Source organism: Phalaenopsis equestris, unplaced genomic scaffold, assembly GCF_001263595.1.
Source record: "Phalaenopsis equestris unplaced genomic scaffold, ASM126359v1 Scaffold192077, whole genome shotgun sequence".
Taxonomy (NCBI): Eukaryota; Viridiplantae; Streptophyta; class Magnoliopsida; order Asparagales; family Orchidaceae; genus Phalaenopsis; species Phalaenopsis equestris.
In genome coordinates, this window is record NW_018212026.1 from 1 (window position 1) to 936 (window position 936).

At 44.0% G+C, this 936-nt stretch overlaps 1 protein-coding gene across 1 annotated transcript; it reads right to left on the reverse strand.

The window, feature by feature from the left end:
• Positions 1 to 144: 144 nt before the first annotated feature.
• LOC110034674 (acyl transferase 4-like) lies at positions 145 to 598 on the reverse strand (the record flags this gene model as incomplete). The annotated part of the gene is made up of 1 exon (XM_020738921.1): positions 145 to 598. A coding segment is annotated over exon 1 (414 nt), but the record flags the coding sequence as incomplete, so codon positions are not given.
• Positions 599 to 936: the final 338 nt, after the last annotated feature.

Sequence of the window (936 nt, forward strand, 5' to 3'; positions counted from 1 at the left end):
AAAAAAAAATTATAAATAATTTTTGTTAAGTTCTAGATCACGACATCTATCATAATCAAACTTGATGAAATAACGATGTAGATTACACAAAAGAAAAAAACAGTGCCACATAACTAAACAAGTAAAAATACTACGAAGGCACACCTGCATCATGGATGGAATGTCGACTGACTCAATAATATCTTGCGAGAGCTCCGGAAAGATATCATCCTGCGGGATCATCAGCGGATAGTCAAGAAACCTCACATCCTCAAGACTACAGTTAGCGACAGCCTCAACGAACAACACGCCTTGGCCTCGACACGCTAACTTCACTTCACCATCTTCAGGATCATTGATGAACCGGCCAGCGAAAGGGTAATAAGTTACGAGGGCCTTCGACATAGCTTGCTTGATAGTTTCTGCCGCTCTCACGCCGCTCTTGAACACATGAACCGATCGCACCAAGTAGCGCAGACCCTCGATGCGATCAATGGCGGATAGTGGAAGGATCTCAGTCGGGGTCGGCTCAGCAGGGGTGACGAATCCGGTAGATTTCCGGGTGATGGAGAACACCATTTTACCTAGTTGACCCGTAAGGGAGATGAGGCAGGCTATGATATGGAGAGAAGAAATATGAATGGCCAATGGAGATGGATGGGGGGACTTTTATAGTTGAAGGATGAGTCAGGAGACCAGGACCTCTCGACGAGTCAGGCGACTCAAACCATTTCGTACTTGCTAGCTTTGGTCAGCGCGGTTGGTAGACGGTAGGTGATACAAGTGAGCGAGTAGTTTTTTTTTATAGCATCTTTAGCCAAATAAATTATGGTTTAAGTATTTTTAAGAGCAAATTAACGATTTAGCGGTAATAATTCACTTGCATGGTAAATTGTTAATGTTAGAAGCGGCGGAAATACGGGAGCATAGGTATTATTGCCTTCAAGACCGGGGCAA